Below are 19249 nucleotides of genomic sequence, written 5' to 3' on the forward strand. Positions count from 1 at the left end.
ATGTACCTCCTTAAATGTTTGCTGAATTAAGGTAAGAGGCTATAATAGACTGCAGGTTTTCATAGAGCATGCAATAATTCCGTATTTAAAACAATGCAAAATGTGCGAAGATAACATATCGCCTGATAAATAAGAGTGCCTGTCGAAGAGAAATAACGGCGTTCCGTCTTTAGCAGGTGGAGCAAGTACCCTGTGTAAGTTACGCGCTCTGCGAGAAGCAGCAGACTACACATCCCAGAGTGTATCGGGGCGCAGGCGGGGCAGGACTCAGGTTTCAAGGCGTTCTCTTATTGCATGATGGGATCTGTAGTGAGACCTTCCTTGCAGTGGCTGAGTTTACATTCCTCTTGCTACCCTCCAAAACGCGTCTTTTCCTCAACCTCTAAACCCTCATCTTAAAAATGTTTAGTTCTGGCCCTCGCGGGGTGATTCAGTTGGACAGAGCACCCTTCCGCTATGCCAAGGCTGATCTGTCAGGGCACAGAGCAGAAACCAAATAATGCATAAATAAGTGAAACAGCAAATTGATGTTTCTCTCTCCCTCTCTCAAATCAATCAATAAAAATAATAATATAATACGCTTAATCGTTAATATAGCCCATGATGTAGTGGTTTCAGTTTCTTTGCATTCCTGGCATGCGACTCCAACTAGTCTCTATGGCCCGTGTGGTGACCATCGAGTGCCCAGTTTTGATACTCATTAGGGCTTCTTACCACATGGTCCAACGCTTAAATTGAGTTACATTTTTGAGATAATGGTCTTTCAAGTTTGCCTACGTGTTCACTGAGCCGACTAAACAAGTTGTTCTGCAAACGGGTGACCTCACGCCCAGTTTGGCCTCACGTACACAGTTGGTCCCCGCCCCCCGGTCGTCTCCTGCAGGGGAGCCCGTCGTCGCAGGCAGCGCCAGGGCACTGCGCATGTTCGGTGCTCGGGCGGAGGTTTCCGCAGGAGAGGGGTTATCTCTGCAGTGGCGTGTGGGTCTCTTAGCGCCTAGTTCTCGCAGCGTCTTCGGCCTCCGCTGGCAACGGGTGTTCCTCCTCCGCTCTGGGTCTCGCCAGCCGCAGCTCCGGCGCGCCCCGATCTGGCCCCCTATCCCGTGAAGATGGCTGCCGTACGCCGGGCCCGCAGTTACTGCCGCTGCCTGGTGCGCTTCTCCGACCGAGAACTCTGCTAAACCCCGCTGCAGCAGACGGGCAGGAGTAGACACCCGGACACCGAGCACACCTCCTCAGGGGACGGTGCAGAGGGGGTGCAGAGACCCCCTCAACCGGCGGACAGCCCGCCAGCATGGTAACCTGAGGAGGGGGGTAGGGGGATTCATGAGGAGGGGAGGGGCTGGCAGGCCTCGGGGAAGGAACCCCAAACAGGGAGGTGGTGAAGGGGCTGGGAAGAGTGGGGAGAGCTGCACCCGCTGCTACCCTGTATGGGACCTCTGGCCTAAGGGGGAGTTGCGGGGATGCCAGTCCTGACCACTCCCCGGCTTGTCGATGTGAAGAGTGGTTGGTTTGCAGGACGGCCGAGAAAAATGCCTCTTTTCGGCCCGCAGAAGACATTGAACCAATTGGCTCCTCCCAAGGGATTTTATCGAAGCAGTGAACCTAGATTGAGGTGAGCCATGGCGGCATCTGAAATCGGGAGGGAGCCTTGGCAAGTGGAGACACTTGTTGATTGCTCCCCCTGTTGAAGGCTGAGCACACGGAGAGGCCTGGGTTTAGGAAGCACCTGTCCCGTGACGCGCCAGTGCCCTGGAGAGCATGTTGGCAGGCAGCCCTGGCACCTTGGGGTCACAAGGATTGTCTCGCTTCCCAGCGGCGAGGGCCGAGAAGCATCAGTGCAGTCCACATGTAGAGACTGAGCTAAGGTCCAGAAATTGATAACGCAGATTCGTTAGTACTATTGCTTAGGACTTAGGCTGGAATATGTAGTCTCTGCCCTGTGCTGCCTTCTTTGGCTTTGAATAAATTGTCCATCTGAGAAGTTAATCTCTTGGGTTGCATGAATCAAGTGTGAAATGATACCAAACTAATGAGCTTACAGTACACATGCATGTATTGAATAAATGAAGGACTGAATGAATTTATTTTATTAATCTGGAGGATTAAACAGTAATTTATTCTGCCTCTACACATTCAGAAGTAGTTCTCTGACCGGGATTAAGCACTTAATTTTTTATATTTCATTAATCCCATGTGTAAAACAGGAGTAAAATGATGAAGACATGAGCTGTTCAAGGGAAAGGTGAGGTTTAGGTCAAACTTGATTAGGAAAATGAAGTGAAACTCTGGGTGAAGCTGAGGACCTGCTTATTTCAACAGGTATTTGAACTGAAAAATGTAGTAAACTGAAAAAGTTTCTTGTTTTTGTCATAGTATCAAAATCAAAGTAATAATGGATTAGAACTCTTTTATAACACAGGAGCTCAGGGAAGAATAAAGATGCTATCTGTATTATAGTTTCCAGCTTCCTCATTCTTGAGGTATGCACCATATATCCATGTGGAGTTTACTTATTAATTCAACCATTTTCTTGAGCACCTATTACCGGCCTGGCATAGTGCCAGTGCTAGATCCTGGTACAATATTAAATCTCCAGTATAGCCAAATCTGTAAGGTGATTGTGGTAAAGTTTTAGTCCTAGAATGTCACTTGTGAAAAGGGACCTCAGAGGTCACCACATCCAATACAGTTTCTTTACAGATGAGTTAGTTGAGGCTTGCACAGACCTGCTATGAATGAAACAATGTGTTTGGCCTGAGTATGCAAAGGTGAGTGAAATGTTATCTTTGTTCCCAATGCTCTAACTCTAGCAAAGAGACAAAAATAATTTCAATGCAAGTCTAAGTGCCATGATACAAGCACAAGTGTAATGGGAAAACAAAAGAGGGAATTAAGAGGATCAGAAAATGCTTCTTACTGGGATGATTCCTGAGCTGAATATTGAAAGAAGAGTAGCCAGGTGAGAAAGAAGGAGCCATCATTCCAGCAGTTATTCCAGCAGCCCACGCTAGAGAAGGGAACTGGAGAGGGCAGGGGAAGCTCTTGAAGTCAGTTTAGCATGACCATTAGGTAGGAGGTAGAGAAAGCTGTTACTAAGAGGATACCCTAAGGAACTCAGATTCCCTTTAATTGGCTATACTTAAGAGTTTACAATAATAAAGCAGATCCTTATTTGAGAAGAGAGAAATACACTTCTCAGTGGGATCTATATATTCAAAGTCCTTTACTGTGTATTTTCCTATTAGTGATGTTCTTAGTTCAGAAAGCTCCCAGCTTACAGACTCAAAAAGTGAAATGTATTTGACTATACATCAGTGCTTAAATTTTCCAGTATTCTAGGAAATCATCTGAGTTTTGGCCTTTCTCTCTGTTTCTCTCTCTCTCTCTCTCTTTTTTTTTTTTTTGCTGAATTAGCTCTTACAGTGTGCCAAACACTTCACTGTGTACTAACTGGTTCAAGTCTTAAAGGCATCTCTGCTTGAAGTCTGGTTGCCAGAGATAAGATAGGAAGCAAGGTTTATTTATGTTGCACTATATACTTTAAGTATATATCTGGTTGCTGTATTCAAAGATATATGTTAACACAAACATTTTCTCCTGGAAACAAATTACAACTAAAATTGGCAGTTGTGAAACTTGCCATCTTTAGAATGAATAAAGTAAATAGGTTTTATTATTTATATTTCTAACTAACCTTCAAGGTCATTTCCCTGATTGCCACATTTCCTTATCAGACTGAACACATTAAGTGTGGAGCAAGTCCCATTTGCCAATAAGTCTGTTACCTAACAGACTGAACCTACACAACATTTCATCTTCATTGGAAGATAGAGTTCAGTTTAATTTAGCAAACATTGAGAACAAAAGGATAAAATCAAAGGAAACTGATGTGAGACCTCTGTTAAGCTCCAAGCCATGTACATGTACAGTAACTCCGGGTACATGCTTTATTCCATTTCAAATTAACTTACTACACAAACATCTGGATTTATAAAACAAAATAGAAGGGCGTCTTTTTTAAAAATCTTTAAAAAATTTATTTATCTTTAGAGAGGAAGGGAAGGAGAGGAGAGAAATGTCAATGTATGATTGCCTGTCATGAGTACCCTGCTGGGAACTGGCCTGCAACCCAGGCATATGCCCTGGCTGGGAATCGAACCGCGATACTCTGGTTCGCAGGCCCACGCTCAGTCCACTGAGCTACACCAGCCAGGGCCAGAAGGGCATCTTAAACATTCACTGTTGTGTGCCTTTTTAAATATACGAGCATTCCTAGTATATTTAAAATATTAGCAAACAGACAAAAGTCATATTCACGTGTTAATAACATGCCAGTGTGTAAAAGAAAGGATATCCTTTTGTGGATAATACATGGTTTTTCTAGAAACAAAAACTACATGCTGAACTCTAAACCACACTAAATGTTATTTTCTAAAGCAAAGTTGTTCCTTTTAACCACCTACCAAAACATTTTAAACTGGAGCCCAGTGAAGTTATTTATTCTACAGTATTAAAAAATTAAAGTAGCAGGTTTTTCTGATTGGAATCATTAAGCTTACCATGAAGAAGGTGTCTGGAGAGAAGAAATTATGTATTTCATTGGACAAGTAGCTGAATAGAAGATGTAGATTTCAAAGAGAAGCCAGTGTTTGCATCATCCTGATTATTTTGTTTTTCCCCCCTTCAGGCAGAAGCTGAGGAAGATTGTCATTCTGATTCTGTCAGAGCGGATGATGATGAAAATGAGAGCCCTGCCGAAACAGACCTGCAGGCATGTTTCTTCATCGTGTGTGCAACTTTCATTCCATTGCTTCCCAGGGATAAGCACACATTGGCCATAATTGTGAAAAATTACAGGTTTCTTTGCATTTAACCGCATTTCATAGCAGTTGATGGCATACTTAAGTTATAAGTATGTTGTGGATTTCTTTTTCTGTAATTGCTGCTGTGTAGTTTCGTGTGTGGGTTTCAAGTGTTCAAACCTAGGCTTAAGCATGACTCAAAAACCATCACCTCAAAGAAAAGGATTGACAGATTTGGCCACCTAAAAGTTTAAAACCTTTATATAGCAGAAGATGTAATATATCTGTCAAAAGAGAAATAATCGGCTGTAAAAACTGTTTACCACCACGTATGGGCAAAGAATTGACAGCCTCGGTGTATATATATAGGATGTCTTTGTAAATTAGCAAGAAGAATACAAGGTAGATATGAATGGACAGCTAATGGAAAAAATGTAAATGACAACTACACATTTGAAAATATAATTAGCCTCATCAGTAATTTTAAAAATACAAATTAAATCTATAGTTAGTTTTTTCCTAAATGATCAGATTGGCGAATAATGCCCATTGCCATCCAGCTCTGAGAATTATCATGTAGCACACATGGAAGTGTGAATTGCTACAACATTTTGGAAGGCAAAGTAGCAGTATGGGTCAAAATAAGAAACATACATTCCCTTGAACCAGCAATTCTATGTCCAAGAAAATATTCCTGAAGAAATAATGAGGCCCTGGCCAGTATGGCTCAGTGGATTGAGTGCTGGCCTGCGGAGAGAAAGGTCGCTGGTTCGATTCCCAGTCGGCACGTGCCTGGGCTGTGGAGCCAGGTTCCAAGCTGGGGATATGCAAGAGGCAACCGATTGATGTTTCTTTCCCCGCTTCCTAAAAATAAGTCATAAAATCTTTTTTTTAAAAGAAAGAATAGGGAAACTGAGTAAACATGTGTACAAAAATGTTTATTGTAGTATTGTTTATATGGAAAAATGGAATACAACCTAAATATCTATGACTTGTGTTAAGTAATGATGCATTCTTACATGAAATGCACCGCAGCCATTTAAAAAGATGGCATAAATATTTGTGCACTGAAACAGAAAAATATTCTCTGTAATTGGGTAAGTGCATCTTACTGAATTTATGAGCTTTCTAGTGTTTATTTGGAATGTGTTATCAAGCAGACATAAAGAGTGCTGCTGAACATTCTTTAGGTCAGAAGTATATGTGTTAGATGTAGGAAGGTGGGAACCAAAACCAAAGCCGTGTGCAGAATGTAGAGAAAACATTTTTTTGAGATGTGTTTTATATACACCTTAACCGAAAAAACCAGGACTGATGTCTGTAATCCTATTGGCAGTGGCCTTCTTTAAGAGGAAAGCGGACTTGGAGGTGCAGAGTACCACGCAGGAGGTTTTCTAAGCAGTGCTGTTGGGATCGACACCACAGTCAATGTATAGACCTGCATTGTCACCTCAAAGGGAAGGGAGGGAGGGAGGGAAGCCAGAGCTGGGGGAGTGGAGCTGCTATACAGTCTTGATGAACCACCTTTGTTATTCCAGAGGAAGCTCTGGGGATGGAATAACCTTTGAGAGCATTGCTTTTTCAGTCACTGATCACCATTGCTGATTTGCCACTGGGTAGGAATAATCTGGGAAGAGGCTATGATCTGGCTGAGGTGATACCCCCTGAGGGCTGACAGCTGAAGGCTGTTCTTCCGTTGCTCTCCTAGTGGTTGACGTAATCAGGATTTTATTCCTGAAGGAGGAACTGGGGCAACGCTCTGGAGTCCACCACACAGGGGACTTCACTTTTTCTATACTTAAAAAAATTTAATAATTAGAAAAAAATTCTTATTCAAAAAGACAAGGGCTGTTAAAAAATGCTTTGGGCCTGCATATAGGATTTTTAGCAGCAATTTCAACATCTACTAGATGGTGTATTCCAAGTAAACAAGTGTGGAAAGCATCTAAGTTCAGTCCCTAAGTGATGGCTTATATTTTTTATTCTAATTAAAATTTGGTTTTCCCATACTATTAGATTTTTCTTGTATAGACAGTCTTATTTTAGGCAAAGTTTCATACTTTCTTTGAAGTTTCAAGCAGAAAATTATTTTAGAATAGGCATTTAATTGTATTAGTAATTTAAAAGACAGTGATTTCTGAATATGTCTTAGAATATGTGTACATGGATGGATATTGACATTGGACCTAATGACAGATTATTCCCAAATTGAGCCCTGAAATATTTTTCCCCCCTAGGCACAGCTCCAGAGGTTCCGAGCTCAGTGGATGTTTGAACTTGGCCCAGGTGTCGGCTCTGGCAATTTAGAAACTCGATCTTGCAGAGCAGGAGCCAGGGGCTCTGTTCTGAAAGTAGTGGATACCAAAGGAAAGCAAGAAATGGCAAAAGAAGAAAAGTTAAGTATTATGGACACTGTACTTGAAAAAACTGACAAGTAGGCCGGTTTATCCATCCTACTACTCTTTCTAGGTGCTTCGGGAGATACCACTGTTCCTTATGGGCATCCTTCTTGCAGGTACACTGTCTTCATGGACTATCTTTGGTAACTTACCCCTGAGCTTTGTTTGGTCTCTAAAAGATTAATGCCTCTACATTTATTATAGAAGAGAAAAAAATACTCAAATGTTAACATCTTTCCAAAGATTTTAATACAGTATTTTGTTTTATTTTGAACAAATTTATAATGATGCATTCATCTGGAAACTTCTAAGTCTTCACACTGAAAAAATTCTGAAAGCTGTCTGATTGTTTACTTCTGTCCTATTACTTATTTCCTGTTATTCGCATGAAGTGGGCACAACACACCCTCTTATTACTCCCATTCCGTAAAGGCTGTCATCCTTACACCATCAGATCCAAGTGTTTGTTTACACGCAGTTTGCCATTAAGTAAGTGACACTACCATGGTAACCCAAAACTTCCACGTTTATTTTAAAAGGTGAAAGATTTATATGATCTGAAGAGAAACCAGAGTATCCATGTTTATTTTAATTTTTAAATAATTGCAGATTCACAGGTAAAGGGAAGTCTCCGGCATCCTTCTCCCATTCCCCTCCATGGTGACGTTTTACATAGCTAGAGTACTAGGAAATAGACAGTGCTATAATCCACAGGGCTTATTCAGACTTCCCAGATTTATAAGCACGTTTCTGTGTGTATAGATAAAAATAGTTCTGCACAGTTTAATTAATGTGTAACTGCTGCTCAAGATACAAAATTGTTTTGTTAGCACATGGCTCCCAATCGCCTATATCTTTACAGTTATATTCTGTCCTCCTTCCCGGCCATTCCTAACCACTAATCTGTTCTCCATTTCTATAATGTTAAGATTAAGAAATGTTATATAAATGGAATCATACACTTTTGCGATTGGCATAATTTCTTTGAGATCCATTCAAGTTCTTGTGTGTATCAATAGTTTGTTCCTTTTTGTTGCTCAGTAGTATTGCACGTATGGACATACCCATTTTATTTAGCTAGTCACCAGTTGAAGGACATTTGGGTTGTTTCCGGTTTTTGGCTGTTAGGTGCAGAGCTGCTGTGACTGTCCATGTGTGGGATTTTGAGTGAACATAAGTTTTCATTTCTCTGTTCTAAAAGTGTAACTGCTAGCTAAGCGCATCTTTGGCTAAAAGAAACTGCCAAACTGTTGTGCAGACCACACGGTTTTATCTTCCCTTCAGCTGTGTACGAGTGACCCAGTGTCTCCTCATCCTCGTCAGCATTTGGTGTTGTCATGACTTTTTAACTTCAGCCATTCTGATAGGTTTGTAGTAGAACCTCATCGTAATTTGAATTTATAGTTCCTAATGTCTAATGATGCTGAATATCTTTCCATATGCTGTTTGTATCTTATATATCTATGAAATATTTGTTTATCTTCTCTAATTATATTGCTTATATTTTCACTGTTGAGTTTTGAGAGGTTTTTTTGCAGGAGGGGGTTTAAGATTTTATTTATTTATCTTTAGAGGGGAAGGGAAGGAAAGAGGAAGAGAAATATCAATGTATGGTTGCCTCTGGCGTGTTCCCTGCTGGGAACTGGCCTGCAACCCAGGCATGTGCCCTGACTGGGAACTGAACCGTAATCATCTGGTTCGCAGGCCCGCGCTCAATTCACTGAGCTACACCAGCCAGGGCCTTATTGTTTTTTTTAATATTCTGAATACAAGTCCTTTGTCGAACATGTGGCTTATAAATCATTTATCTCAGTTTATAGTTTGTCTTTGCATCTTCTTTACAGGGCATTTTGTAGAACAAGTTTTTGATATCGATGAGGTCCAATTTATCAACTTATTTTTTTTAACCTCAGCTGACAATATATTTATTCATTTGAGAGAGAGAAATGAAGAGGGGGGGAGAGAGAAACACATATTGATATGAGAGAAAAACATTGATTGGTTCCCTCTTGCACCCCAACCAGGGATTGAACTTGCAGCTAGGTATGTGCCCTGACAGCGGATCTGACCCAAAACTCTCTTTCGGTGTACGGGACGGTGCTCCAACCAGCTGAACCACTCGGCCAGGGCCCAGTTTATCAACTTTTATGGATTATACTTTTGGCATCAAGTGTAAGAGTTTGCATATTGCTAGGTCTCCCAAGGTTTTTTTTTAATCATTTTTTTACTGAAAGTTTAAAAAGTGTTACATGTAAGTCCATGTTCCACTTTGAAATTAATCTTTATGTGAGGTGTGAGGTTTAGGTCGAGGTTTGTTATTTTGCCTATGGATGTCCAATTGTATTAACACTACTTGTTGAAAAAGCTATCCTTCTGTTATTCATACTCCATTTTAGTGCTGATTTTCAAAAAATTTTTTCACTGTTTATTTTTACAGGCTCGAGAACTCTTCCTAAAAGCAGTAGAAGAAGAACAAAATGGAGCTCTTTACGAAGGTAAACACTCAGGGTCCTGGATCTTCCTGCCGTGACATTTCCAAGCAACAGCCCTTTGTAGCTGAGAGAGTTGTCTTTATTAGAATACGCTTGGTATGGAACGTCAGACTTGCTACATTTGAAAATGGTTTTTAAAATATCAAAAATAAAAATTGTATTTCTATATAACCTGTCTCTTTCCAAAAAATATACTGCTGGTAAACATCATATTAATAGGATGAGTAAAACGACTGTTTTTTTACATTTGGGTTTTAATATTTGTTCTTCATTATTAAAGTCTTAAAAAATGCTGTCACATATAAAAATAGGTTGTGCTTCTTTTATAGGTGAAATGACTTCTGGAGAGGAGAATGTTAAGGATGCATTGAGGAATATGTTTTCTAGGTTCTGAGTTACAGTTGTCTGTAAAGGAACACGCTTTAACTTTGTTTCTTTTAGTATGTGATAGAAATGTGTGAGTAATGTGACGGGGCTATTTACCATACTAGGTCATAATTGAGCTTCCATGTTGTGATAGTAAAGCTAATAATTGGGGCATAGAAAAGTTTCTTGGACTTGAATCAGTTGAATATGCCCTCAAAGTAACATTTTCCAGAATTATTCTATTATTTGCATAGTTCTTCTAGTGATATATTTACTTTGAGATGTTAAAGGGTCCAGTGAATACCTCTCCATAGTCTTCATTAGTTTGTAAGAGTCCCATCTCCACATAGTGTGCAGTGATTTGCGCAGAGTAAAAAAAAAAAAAAAAGACAGAATTGCCTTCATCAGGTCCGCCTCCGCAGCCCCATGTTCCGTTAGTACATCTCCATGGAAGACATTATTGAACAATATAACTCTGAACTCCCTGGCCAGGAGATTTAAGAGTCTCGTGCTCTACTGACTGAGCTAGCCATGCGGCGCCTAAAGCAGCTCTATTTTAAAACTAACAGGTTCTACAGGTTATTTAGCTAAATAAGAGGCAGTTGGACTAAAGTTGTATTTGAAGAATTTCAAAAAAGTCTTTTCTTTATTCCACTCACTAGGAAGCATTTGATTTTCCTTAACTTTGCATTTGAGAAGGAAAAATTTGCTTAAAAGTATTTTTTGGTTGGGGCTATGGCAGTTGCATTTTCAAAGTCAAAAGAAAGACATTCACATAAGATCACTTCTGACAATACATGACAGGCTGAGGTAAAAGATGGGAAAGGCTAAAAGCCAAGAGTAAAATGCAACATCTTAAGTTTCTGTAACATGTTAGCTTTAGGAAAAAGAAGGGTGATTTCTAAGTAGTAAGATTTGTAAATAAGTTTGTCACTGAACCACTGTTGCATGTAGAAAAGTCTGTGTGTAAAGAAAGTTACCCAATTAAATGACAGTTAAGGGTAATCAAAGGAAATAACAAAAAATGTGTGGTCATAGCTAATTTAGCTTTATTTCTTCTTTTAGCCATCAAGTTTTATCGTAGGGCTATGCAACTTGTACCTGATATAGAGTTCAAGATTACTTATACCCGGTCTCCAGATGGTGATGGCGTTGGAAACAGCTAGTGCGTATATAATTTGATAGACAGTAATACATAGAGTTTGTTAAAATTAAGCATCTTTGCCCTGTTTACTATTAACATGATAAGAAGATGGTGCTTTTATGTTAAGTCATATAGTCTTTAGTATACAGACTTGTTTATAAAGTTATAGAAATTATTTAATTAGGGACATTTTAAGATGACAGAAATGTACATTTTAAACAGACATAACAAATAAAGTGATCAAATAATTTTTTAAAGAAAATAACGATTATTAAAAGGAGTAAATTAAAGGGTGTATTTCAACTTTCTAAAACCTAAAGTCAAAATTATTAATATGTTATTAGGCCAAAATTGAAAAATGTTAATAAGGTTTGAAATTGGGTGACGGGTACATAGGCTTTGATTATACTAGTCTTTCTCCTTTTGTATATTTTTGAAACTATACACTTTTACTTTGGGGCTTTTCATTTATTAGGAAAAGGCTGAATTATAACAAGACTGTTTATTCTCTTAAGGTGTGAAGGTGGAATATCATTAAGATTGTACCAGTGGTTTAAAAGCATAGGAGCAGGATATAATCACTCCTAAATGAAAGCACATTTCACCCTGACCATTGTGGCTCAGTTAATTGGGCAATATCCCTCCAAGTAAAAGGTTGCTCGTTTGATTCTTTGGTCAGTTGTATGAGAGGCAGCCATTGATATTTCTCTCCCTCTCTTTCTCCCTCACTTCCCCTCTCTCTAAAAATGAATAAATAAAATCTTTTTAAAAAGGGAAGAAACCACATTTTATTGTATAAACCCAGCTCCTGAATCAGTCATGAAGGTAGCATTGATGGTTTTATATGACAGAGATCAAAAGAACATATTTTTAAGTCAGTACTTTTGCAGCTATTTGCAAAACAATTATAAACTTGTTTTGGCTCAATCCTTTTATCCCCAAAAGCCCAATTTGCTGATAATAGAAGGGAAGGGTGTTTGTACCTATGGGAGAATTCAGATTTAAAATGAACAACACCTAAAAAAGTTTGGTGATGAGATACTTTATGACCTGTTACTATATTCCTGCTGCCGTGAAATAAGAAGTTATCTTTACCAGTAACGATGCTTTTTGCCAGGATTTCTTAACTGCTTATACCATTAACATAAGTCTTCGATAAGCCGTATTAAAAACATCCCAGTGAAGTCATTATTAATTGACAGTTTAAACATTTGGGCCCATAATATTGTTCACTGAATTAGATTTAACAGTGTTAGTTCATACTAAAAAGGAATCATTCGGACTTTTTTCTAAGCCTTTTAAAATTTAGTTAGAGTCATTTAAACCCAGTAAATAGATTGCAACTGCTGTTAAGAAAGTTTGTATTAAAATATTAAAGATACATTTCTTTTCTGTGTAATCTCTTTATACAAACTCAGATTCTATAAAAGTTATTTAAAGATATACCTGGCTGGTGTAGCTCAGTGGATTGAGCACGGGCCTGCGAACCACACGATTGAGGTTCGATTCCCAGTCAGGGCACATGCCTGGGTTGCAGGACTCACAAGAAGCAACCATACATTGATATTTCTCTCCCTCTCTCCTTCCCTTCTTCTCTAAAGATAAGTAAATAAAATCTTTAGAAAAAAAAAGATATACATAATTTTTAATCAGATCTAATAGGCCCTAAAAGTCTTTTTGTTGGTGGTGTTTTTTTACCTTCTGTTCAGTGCTGGTAAAGTAGCCCCTGAATCCATCCAGACTCAACCACACTTGTCCTTGTCATGTCATATTAAGCTCTTCCTGGTTTTCCAACTTCATCCTCATCCAAACCTTTTTGTATATCTGATCATTTTTAAGATTACTTTCAGCAAAAATGGTAAGCTGGATATTTTTCTAGAACTCTAACTACACATTTGTTTATATTGGTAGATGATTTGTGAACCCTCCTAAGATTTTTTAAATTACACATTTCCCTCTCTAACTGTAGGGTGATAAGGAACATCTGTTAGAAAATCTTGGTAAGTACCTCAGATGACATCTGTATATTTGATTTTTATCCAATTAGATGGATTAGTCACTTAAAGGAATATGTTTACTTCAACCCTGGCTGGTGTGGCTCAGTGAATTGAGCGCCAGCCTGAGAACCAAAGGGTCACTAGTTCGATTCTCAGTCAGGGCACGTACCTAGGTTGCAGGCCAGGTCCCCAGTGCAGGGTGCTTGAGAGACAACCACATATTGGTGTTTCTCTCCCTCTCTTTCTCCCTTTGTCTCTCTAAAAATGAGTAAATAAAATCCTAAAAAAAGAATATGCTTACTTCAGATTTTAAAAGTCATTTGAAATTACCTTTTTTGTTAATGCATGAACTGTCCACAGTAAAACCATGAAATCACGCCATCTGTATCCCCAAATTGTAATTCTTTCTACGTGGAAGTTAAAATTTGCTGAAGCTTTTTTCTTCAGAAGACTCGTGGTGGTACTCCTGCAAGGCAGGATCAACTTTCATCACATCAGAGAAAAAAGTAGTGAGAAGTTGCTTTTAGATTACTTTTTCTACTGATGCTTTGAAAATGCTCTGAGAAATCAGTTCCTAAGCGTTTTGTCTGTAGACTGAGGCACTGAGCGTATTCCCCTCCCTCCTTTTTTGCAGCATTGAGGATAGTGACGATGATAGCAAGATGGCAGATCTGTTGTCCTGCTTCCAGCAGCAGCTCGCAGTTCAGGAGTCTCTGCTCAAACTGTGTCAGCCTGAACTTGAGAGCAGTCAGACTCACATATCAGGTGAGGATTTATGCTCATTATAAGTCCATGAGAAAGACCTTACCGTAGATTTTGGTTTCCCAAACTTAAAAAAAGTCAGATGACTGGCCAGATAGTTTATCTCATTTAAAATATGATCGGAGATCTAGTTGTAATTATTGTTTGTGTTTGCCTACAAGCTTTTTAAAGGCCAAAGTAGAGCAGAGTTTGCAATGCAGTTGTTCAAGAATGCCACACTTTTTTACTTACAATCTAGGAGGGTGACCGTCTGAGTTGTTGGGGGCGGTCCTAAAACCACTGGGGGAGTTTGGGGACTACTAGAATCATCGTGTGTTTCAGCCATGTTAGACAGCAGTCCAGAGATATAGGCTGAATGCTTCAGAATGAATGTCTTTTTCTTTTCATATGTTAAGTGTTTAATTAGCTATGGGACTTTTCAGAAGACGACAATTGGACATTTTCAAGAAGATAAAAATAACTTTTTACTGTTAAATGCAGCATGGATCACACACATACCAATGTAGACTGCTTTTCTAACACACTTACTTTAATACATCTTGGTAGTAAAATGATCGACTGAGAGATGGGGATACATTTTAACAGTAGCTTCAGATCTGTTCCCTACTTAAAAAACAAAGATTTGTGTCTTGATGTTAGGAAGCACTATTACTTCTGGGTAGGTACACTCCATGTACACTCATGACATCTGAGCGGTACTGCAGATGAGACTTAGAAATTTGTAGGAAGGCGTAAACGTGTCTGCACGGACAGCGTGGCAGTAGAACGGCAGGAGAGTCGCTGACGGGGGTTTTCTCTTGCAGTGCTGCCGATGGAGGTCCTGATGTACATCTTCCGGTGGGTGGTGTCTAGTGACTTGGACCTCAGATCGCTGGAGCAGCTGTCACAGGTGTGCAGAGGATTCTATATCTGTGCCAGGTACTTACTTTTTTAAACAACTCAGGGAGTGGTGAAAAAAGGTATTAGGATCACTTGCCAATTTTGATAAAAGAACTTTTACCGTTTTGGGTAAAAGCTATTCTAGAACAGTTTTGCTAAGCTATACATATGTGAATTTCTCAAACTATTTAGCATTTAAAGGCTGGAATGCAATGGGTTTTGTTTTTTATTTTTCTCATGGAGAACTATTTATTTTATTTTTTAGTTTTATATTTTTAATTAATGTTATATCTGCACATAGTTTAAAAAATTACATATTTCAACCGGGTTTGATATTAAAAACTAAACAAAACGTACCAGCAATCTCCCACTTTCCACCCCTCCTCACAAACCTGGTGGAAGTAACCACTCCCTAGGAGCAAATACTTGCAGTGATTTTAGCTGATTCTTTTGATATTTACCTGCATATCTCTTTATCTTATTTATTTATTATTATAGTTCAAGTACAGCTGTCTCCATATTCCTGCCACCAGTTACCCCTGCTCCACCCACCTTTACTCCCACCCTCAATCCTTCCCCCTTTTGGCTTTGTCCGTGGGTCCTTTATACATGTTCCTTGATGACCCGTCCCCCCTTTTCCCCAGTATCCTCTTCCCACCTCCCCTCTGGTCACTGTCAGTTGGTTCTTTATTTCAGTGTCTCTGGTCGTATTTTGCTTGCTTCTTTGTTTTGCTGATTAGGTTCCACTTATAGGTGAGATCATACGGTATTTGTTCCTCACTGCCTGGCTTATTTCATTTAGCATAATGCTCTCCAGTGTCATCCATACTGTCTCCAAGGGTAGAAGTTCTTTCTTTCTTTCTGCTGCATAGTATTCCATTGTGTAAAGGTACCATAGTTTTTTGATCCACTCCTTTGCTGATGGGCACTTAGGTTGCTTCCAGCCCTTGGCTATTGTAAATTGTGCTGCTGTGATGTAATAGGTTTCCAGGGTATAGAATAATACGTGGAACCAATACGGTTACACACATTACTTTGATAGGGTAGTTTGCGTGCTAATTTACCTGATTTGGAAAAGATATTACGCTAAAAAAATACTGAAGCTATTTTCACAGTAACTCTAAACCCATTAATTGTTAATGATTGAAGTTTGGATTGCACTAGAATTTTCTTTTAGCACATTAAAAGTAATCCTATGCTTTAAAATCATTCTGTGTGAAGAATAATTATAATTCTGTATGACATCATTTGAGACTGGTAGTCTTTCATGGGCATCTTATGTAAAAATATATATAGTTAGTCCTTAACATCTAGAACTTTTTTTATAACTTTAGTTCTTAAAATTTAGATGCATTATTTTTAAATAACCTAATTTCATTTGGAGTCTTTGTATTTTGGGTAAAACATGAGAATTTCTTGAAGACTGGCTTTTGGTAGTTGTGTGTACTATTCTGTTTAACAAGTACCTAGTAAACATCTAGTAGATTGCCACCAACCTTTTGAAATTTGGGTCTCTACAACTGTTACTCCATTGGTTTCTTTTAATTATATATAACAAAACATGAGGGAATTAAGAAAAATTTGGGGGATCTTTTTTTGCAATCTGGCTCCAATATAAATAGCTTTTACATCTTTAAAACCAACTATTTTATTTTATTTTATTTTATTTTTTAAAATATATTTTATTGATTATGCCATTACAGTTGTCCTATTCCCCTCCTTTAGTTTATGTCCATGTGTCACGAGTTCTTTAGATTCTGTGATTCTCATACTATTCCTGCCCTCCCCCCTGTCTATTTTCTATCCACCGCCCATGCTACTTACTCTCTGTACCTTCTTCCCCTTTTCCTCCTCCCACTCCCCTCTTGCTAACCCTCCATGTGATCTCCATTTCTATGGTTCCACTCTTGATCTAGCTGTCCTCTTAGTTTGCTTTTGTTTTAGGTGTAGTTGTTTTTTTAAATATATTTTATTGATTATGCCATTACAGTTGTTCTAATTCCCCCCTTCATTCCCCTCTACCCTGAACACCCCCTCCCCCACCATTACCCCCACTTTAGTTTTTTGTCCATGTGCCACAAGTTCTTTAGAGTCTATATTTGCCCATACTATTCTTGCCCCCCCCATTTTCTACCTACCATCTATGCTACTTATTCTTTGTACCTTCTCCCCCCTTTTCCTCCTCCCACTCCCCTCTTGCTAACCCTCCATGTGATCTCCATTTCTATGGTTCTGCTCCTGATCTAGCTCTCCTCTTAGATTGCTTTTGTTTTAGGTGTGGTTGTTAATAACTGAGTTTGCTGTCCTTTTACTGTTCATATTTTTTATCTTCTTTTTCTTAGATAAGTCCCTTTAATATTTCATATAATAAGGGCTTGGTGATGATGAACTACTTGAATTTGACCTTATCTGAAAAGCACTTGATCTGCCCTTCCATTCTAAATGAAAGCTTTGCTGGATAGAGCAATCTTGGATGTAGGTCTTTGAATTTCATGACTTGGAATACTTCTTTTCAGCCCCTTCTTGCCTGTAAGGTCTCTTTTGAGAAATCCACTGACAGTGTGATGGGAACTCCTTTATCTCTTGCTTCTTCTAGAATTCTCTCCACTTTAATCTTGGGTAATGTAATTATGATGTGCTTTGGTGTGTTCCTTCTTGGATCCAACTTCTTTGGGACTCTCTGAGCTTCCTGGATTTCCTGGAAGTCTATTTCCTTTGCCAGATTGGGGAAGTTCTTCTTTATTATTTGTTCAAATAAGTTTTCCACTTATTGCTTTCTTCTCTTCCCCTTCTTGTACCCCTATAATTCGGATATTGGAATGTTTAAAAATGTCCTGGAGGTTCGTAAGTCTCTCCTCATGCTTTTGAATTCTTGTTTTTTCCTTCTTTTGTTCGGTTGTTTCTTTCTTCCTTGTGGTCCACTCCCTTGAGTCCCAGTTTCCTTTCCATCACTATTGGTTTCCTGTGCATTTCCCTTCATTTCAATTAGTTTAGCCTTCATTTGTTCCTCTAATTTGTGACTAAAACCAACCAGTTCTGTGAGCATCCTGATCACCAGTGTTTTGAACTGTGCATCTGATAGGTTGGCTATCTCTTGGTCTCTTAGAAGTATTGGCTCTGGGGCTTTGAGCTGTTCTTGAGCCATAATGTTTGGTCTGTTTGCACCTGTTATGTGTGAGGGATGGAGCCTTAGCCGTTCACCAGGGCAGGGTGACCCAGTTGCTGGGTTGTGATGCTGTACATGGGGGCGGGGTCAGAGAGGGGAAAAAATGGCACTTTGCTCCACTCTCTCTCAGATTTCTGTCCCCTCTGCAGCTTCCCACAAGCAAATTGGATCCTTCTGGTGCTGGTTCCTGGGTGTATGGGCCCGTGTACTCTCCAGGACCATGTGGGTCTCTCCAATGAACTCTCTGTGAGCCCAGGAGCCTCTCCCGGCACCTTGATCTGGAGAAAGTCTTTCTAGTTGGTGCTTTCAGACTCTAACTCCCGTCGCTGGTGCCCTAGCCTATACGGTCTCTCTCACTGTTCATTCCTTCGCTTGGTTTATCTGCGCGTGATTGTGTGACCACAGTCAGCCAGCTGCCCTGCACCCTGACTGGGTCTGACGCCTGGGATCTGCCAACCCCCTGGGATCTGCCAACTGCCTCGCCTCCGCTCCTGGGTTGGTAGGACCAAACGATCTTTCCAGCCTGACCCCACTCTGCTGCTGACTCCGCCCCTCTTACCAGTCTGGCTGAATGGTCCATTGTTGTCGGACTTCCATACAGTTCAGTTTTCTGTGTTTTGGTTGCATTTTTGTTACTAAAACTTTGTTGTCTTTAAACTTGGTTGTGTGAGGAGGCACAGTGTTTCCACCTACGCCTCCATCTTGGCCGGAAGTCTGCTATATCTGCTCTGATTTTAACTATTTATTTCTTCTGTTTACTTTGGGGTTTTGTGTTGCTGCTTTTCTAGTTCCTTTGTGGGTAGATTTAGGTTGTGTATTTGGGATTTTTCTTACTTCCTGAGGTGGGCCCGCTTAGCTGTGAGCTGCCCTTTTAGAACTGCCTTTGCTGCACCCCATAAATTTGAAAAATTTTTATTTTCATTTTCATTTGTTTCAAGATCGTATTTTGTTTTCTCTTTGATCTGCTGGTTGTTTAGTAACATGTTGTTTGGACTCCATGTAGTTCTGGGGTTTTTTTGTTTTGTTTTGTTTTTCAGTTTTCTCTCTCAAGTTGGTGTCTAGTTTCTTGCCATTGTGGTCAGTAAAATAGCTTGATACAGTTTCAGTCTTCTTGAATTATTTGAGGCTTATTTTGTGGCCTGTGATCAGTCCTTGAGAATGTTTCATGGGCACCTGAAAAAAATGTGTATTCTTCCACTTTTGGATAAAATGTTCTATAAATATCTATTAAGTCAGTCTTTC

General features: G+C 39.5%; 1 protein-coding gene across 3 annotated transcripts in view; it reads left to right on the plus strand.

The window, feature by feature from the left end:
• Positions 1–895: 895 nt before the first annotated feature.
• FBXO9 (F-box protein 9) overlaps positions 896–19249 on the plus strand; it is a 32927-nt gene continuing 14573 nt past the window's right edge. The window contains exons 1-8 of one of the 3 annotated variants that reach the window (XM_037054957.1): positions 896–1294; positions 1516–1612; positions 4688–4788; positions 7040–7198; positions 9639–9696; positions 11125–11224; positions 13835–13965; positions 14766–14880. In XM_037054957.1, coding sequence (XP_036910852.1) covers positions 4774–4788; positions 7040–7198; positions 9639–9696; positions 11125–11224; positions 13835–13965; positions 14766–14880 — 578 coding nt within the window. In that variant the 5' untranslated portion in view covers positions 896–1294; positions 1516–1612; positions 4688–4773. The other 2 variants (XM_037054952.1, XM_037054964.1) reach the window with 2 other exon arrangements.

The sequence above is a fragment of the Sturnira hondurensis genome, unplaced genomic scaffold (assembly GCF_014824575.4).
Source record: "Sturnira hondurensis isolate 20B ecotype Veracruz unplaced genomic scaffold, ASM1482457v3 Scaffold0000880, whole genome shotgun sequence".
Classification (NCBI taxonomy): Eukaryota; Metazoa; Chordata; class Mammalia; order Chiroptera; family Phyllostomidae; genus Sturnira; species Sturnira hondurensis.